The following is a 2343-nucleotide window of genomic DNA, read 5'->3' as shown; positions in this document are numbered from 1 at the left end:
TCTCTCTCTCTCTCTCTTTTTTTCTCTCTCTCTCTCCCCCTCCCCCTCCCTCTCCCACTCTCTCCTCCCTCTCTCATCCTTCCTCCCTTTCTCTCACTCTCACTCCGCTGGAACGCGCTGCTCTCCATCACCCCCACGCACGCGATGTCGGCTATTAGCCCCCCCCCCCTCTCTTTCTCTCTCTCTCTCTCTGCGTGGGAGATGCGCCTCCCATGCCGCTGCCTCTATGCCGGCATGTCGGATGCGATTTGGGGGACGCGAGGGGGGGATGGAAGGGGATGATTCCCACGTCCATTATCGAGATTATGATTAGTCGTCATCGCCATCTCCAGTGCAGGAACAACGTCATTCTGATTGATCGCGTAGCATGGAGGGTGCGAGCAGGGAGTTGCTGCCAGTGCCGGTTGGAAAATGAGAAGGTTGCAAGTGATCCTTTTAAAGAGGTCTTTTTGTCGCTTCAGATGTAACAACCAAAATTTGTCGGTCAAAAGTGGAACTTCCCATCATTGATTATGTTTCCTTACTTCTTATGCTGTTTTGAGTATTTTTCAACACATTTTAAATTTTGCTGTTTTTTTACAATGACGGAAATATGCATAATTTCTTAAAATCTTGTGAGTGTTTTCACAGCTTTAAGTGTGTGATTGCGTCTGTTCCAGGCTGCGTCACGCCTCGCTGGTGGTGGTGCCGTCGCCGGAGCCGGCGCGCAAGCCCTGGCGCCTGGCGCGCACCCGGCTGGGGCCTCCGCCCAAGCGGCTGCTGCTCACGGGCGGGGGCGCGCTCGGAGCTCTGGGCGCGCTGGACCACGAGCTCGACCAGCGTGGGGGACACGACGCGGCCGGCGCCGAGGAGCGCTGGCAGCCGCGGCGCCGGTCCTACCACTGCCGCGCCTGCGGCCGCGCCTTCCGCTACGCCTGCAACCTGCGCGCCCACGAGACGGCGCACGCCCGCGCGCCCGCCGCCGCCTTCTCCTGCCCGGAGTGCCGCGCCGCCTTCCCGCAGGTGAGCGACCGTGGTTAGGTTGGGTTAGGTTAGGTTGGGTAAGGTTGGGTTAGGTTCGGTTGAGCTGGGTTAAGCTGGGTTGGGTTAGGTTAGATTGGGTTGGGTTGGGTTGAGCTGCGTTAAGCTGGGTTGGGTTGGGTTAGGTTGGGTTAGGTTGGGTTCGGTTGGGCTGGTTGGGTTGGGTTAGGTTAGGTTAGGCTGGGTGGGGTTGGGTTGGGGTTGGGTGGGGTTGGGTTGGGTTCAGCAGGTTGGGTTCAGCAGGTTGGGTTATTGGGTTAGGTTGGGTTGGTTCCCGGTGTGGTACGCTGGTGTGAAGGTTGGGTCGGAGTGGGTTGGGGTGGGTTTGGTTGGCTTGGTTTAGGTTTAGGCAGATTGGGTTGGATTGGGATCGTTGGGCAAGGTTGGGGTGGATAGGGTTATGTTGGGTGTTTGGTTATCTTTGATCGGGTTATGTGATGTTAAGTTTGGGTAAGTTGTGGTTGGCCGCGGTTCGGTTTGATTAGACCACTCTATGCTAGAGTCTACTGTACTCGGCTGTTACTCTATGCCACCACCTCACTTGACGTTCAAGCTCCTGACCGGCTTTCCGCTCTCCCGCAGGCCCACCAGCTCACGGAGCACCTCCGCGAGCACGCCGTGCTGCAGCAGCAGGTGCAGGCGCAGGAGCAGATGGCTCGGCAGATGGAGGAGCAGATGCTGATGCAGCAGCAGCTCGAGGAGCAGTTCATGATCCAGCAGGCGTACATCACGCAGACGGCGCTGGGCGCGAGCCTGGGGCTGGGCTGGGGCGCGCACACGGCCGCGCCTGCGCCCACGCCCATCCGCTGCGTGTGCCTCGAGTGCGGGCGCGAGTTCCTGCAGCGCAGCGCGCTCCGGCAGCACATGAAGGAGCACGAGCGGCTGGAGCGGCGCAGCCGGCCGCGCACCCGCAGCCCCCGGCGCCGCAGGGTGGCGCTGCCGCCCGCGCTCGGCCCCGCGGCCGCGACCCCGACGCACCAGGCGGCGCCGCCGCCGCCCTTCTTCCGCTGCGGGCTGGCCGGGTGCGCGGCCAGCTTCGACGCGCCGCAGGCCCTGCACGCCCACCGCGCCCTGCACACCCGCAGGAAGCCCTTCCACTGCTCGCAGTGCCCCGCCGACTTCAGCAACCCCTGGAACCTGGCGCGCCACTACAAGGAGCACCTGCGCCACCTGTGCGTCGTCAGCCTCAGCGACCTCCGCTGCAACGTCTGCAACGAAAACTTTCGCGACGACGAGCTGCAGCTGCGTCGCCACCGCGCCCTGCACAAGGACGTGCGGTTCTGCAGGTAGGCCGGGATAAATATTTCTAATTTTTATTGTTTA

At 61.6% G+C, this 2343-nt stretch overlaps 1 protein-coding gene across 1 annotated transcript in view; it reads left to right on the top strand.

The window, feature by feature from the left end:
• LOC127749176 (zinc finger protein 646-like) overlaps positions 1-2310 on the top strand; it is a 4299-nt gene extending 1989 nt beyond the window's left edge. The window contains exons 2-3 of the mRNA XM_052266324.1: positions 1603-1901; positions 2106-2310. Of these exons, the coding sequence (XP_052122284.1) occupies positions 1603-1901; positions 2106-2310 (504 nt within the window). The remainder of the gene's footprint in view (positions 1-1602; positions 1902-2105) is intronic.
• Positions 2311-2343: the final 33 nt, after the last annotated feature.

Source organism: Frankliniella occidentalis, unplaced genomic scaffold (genome assembly GCF_000697945.3).
Source record: "Frankliniella occidentalis isolate FOCC.00 unplaced genomic scaffold, Focc_3.1 Scaffold37, whole genome shotgun sequence".
Lineage (NCBI taxonomy): Eukaryota > Metazoa > Arthropoda > Insecta > Thysanoptera > Thripidae > Frankliniella > Frankliniella occidentalis.
The sequence above is the reverse complement of the archived record's forward strand: the minus strand, read 5'-3'. Positions and strand labels throughout refer to the sequence as shown.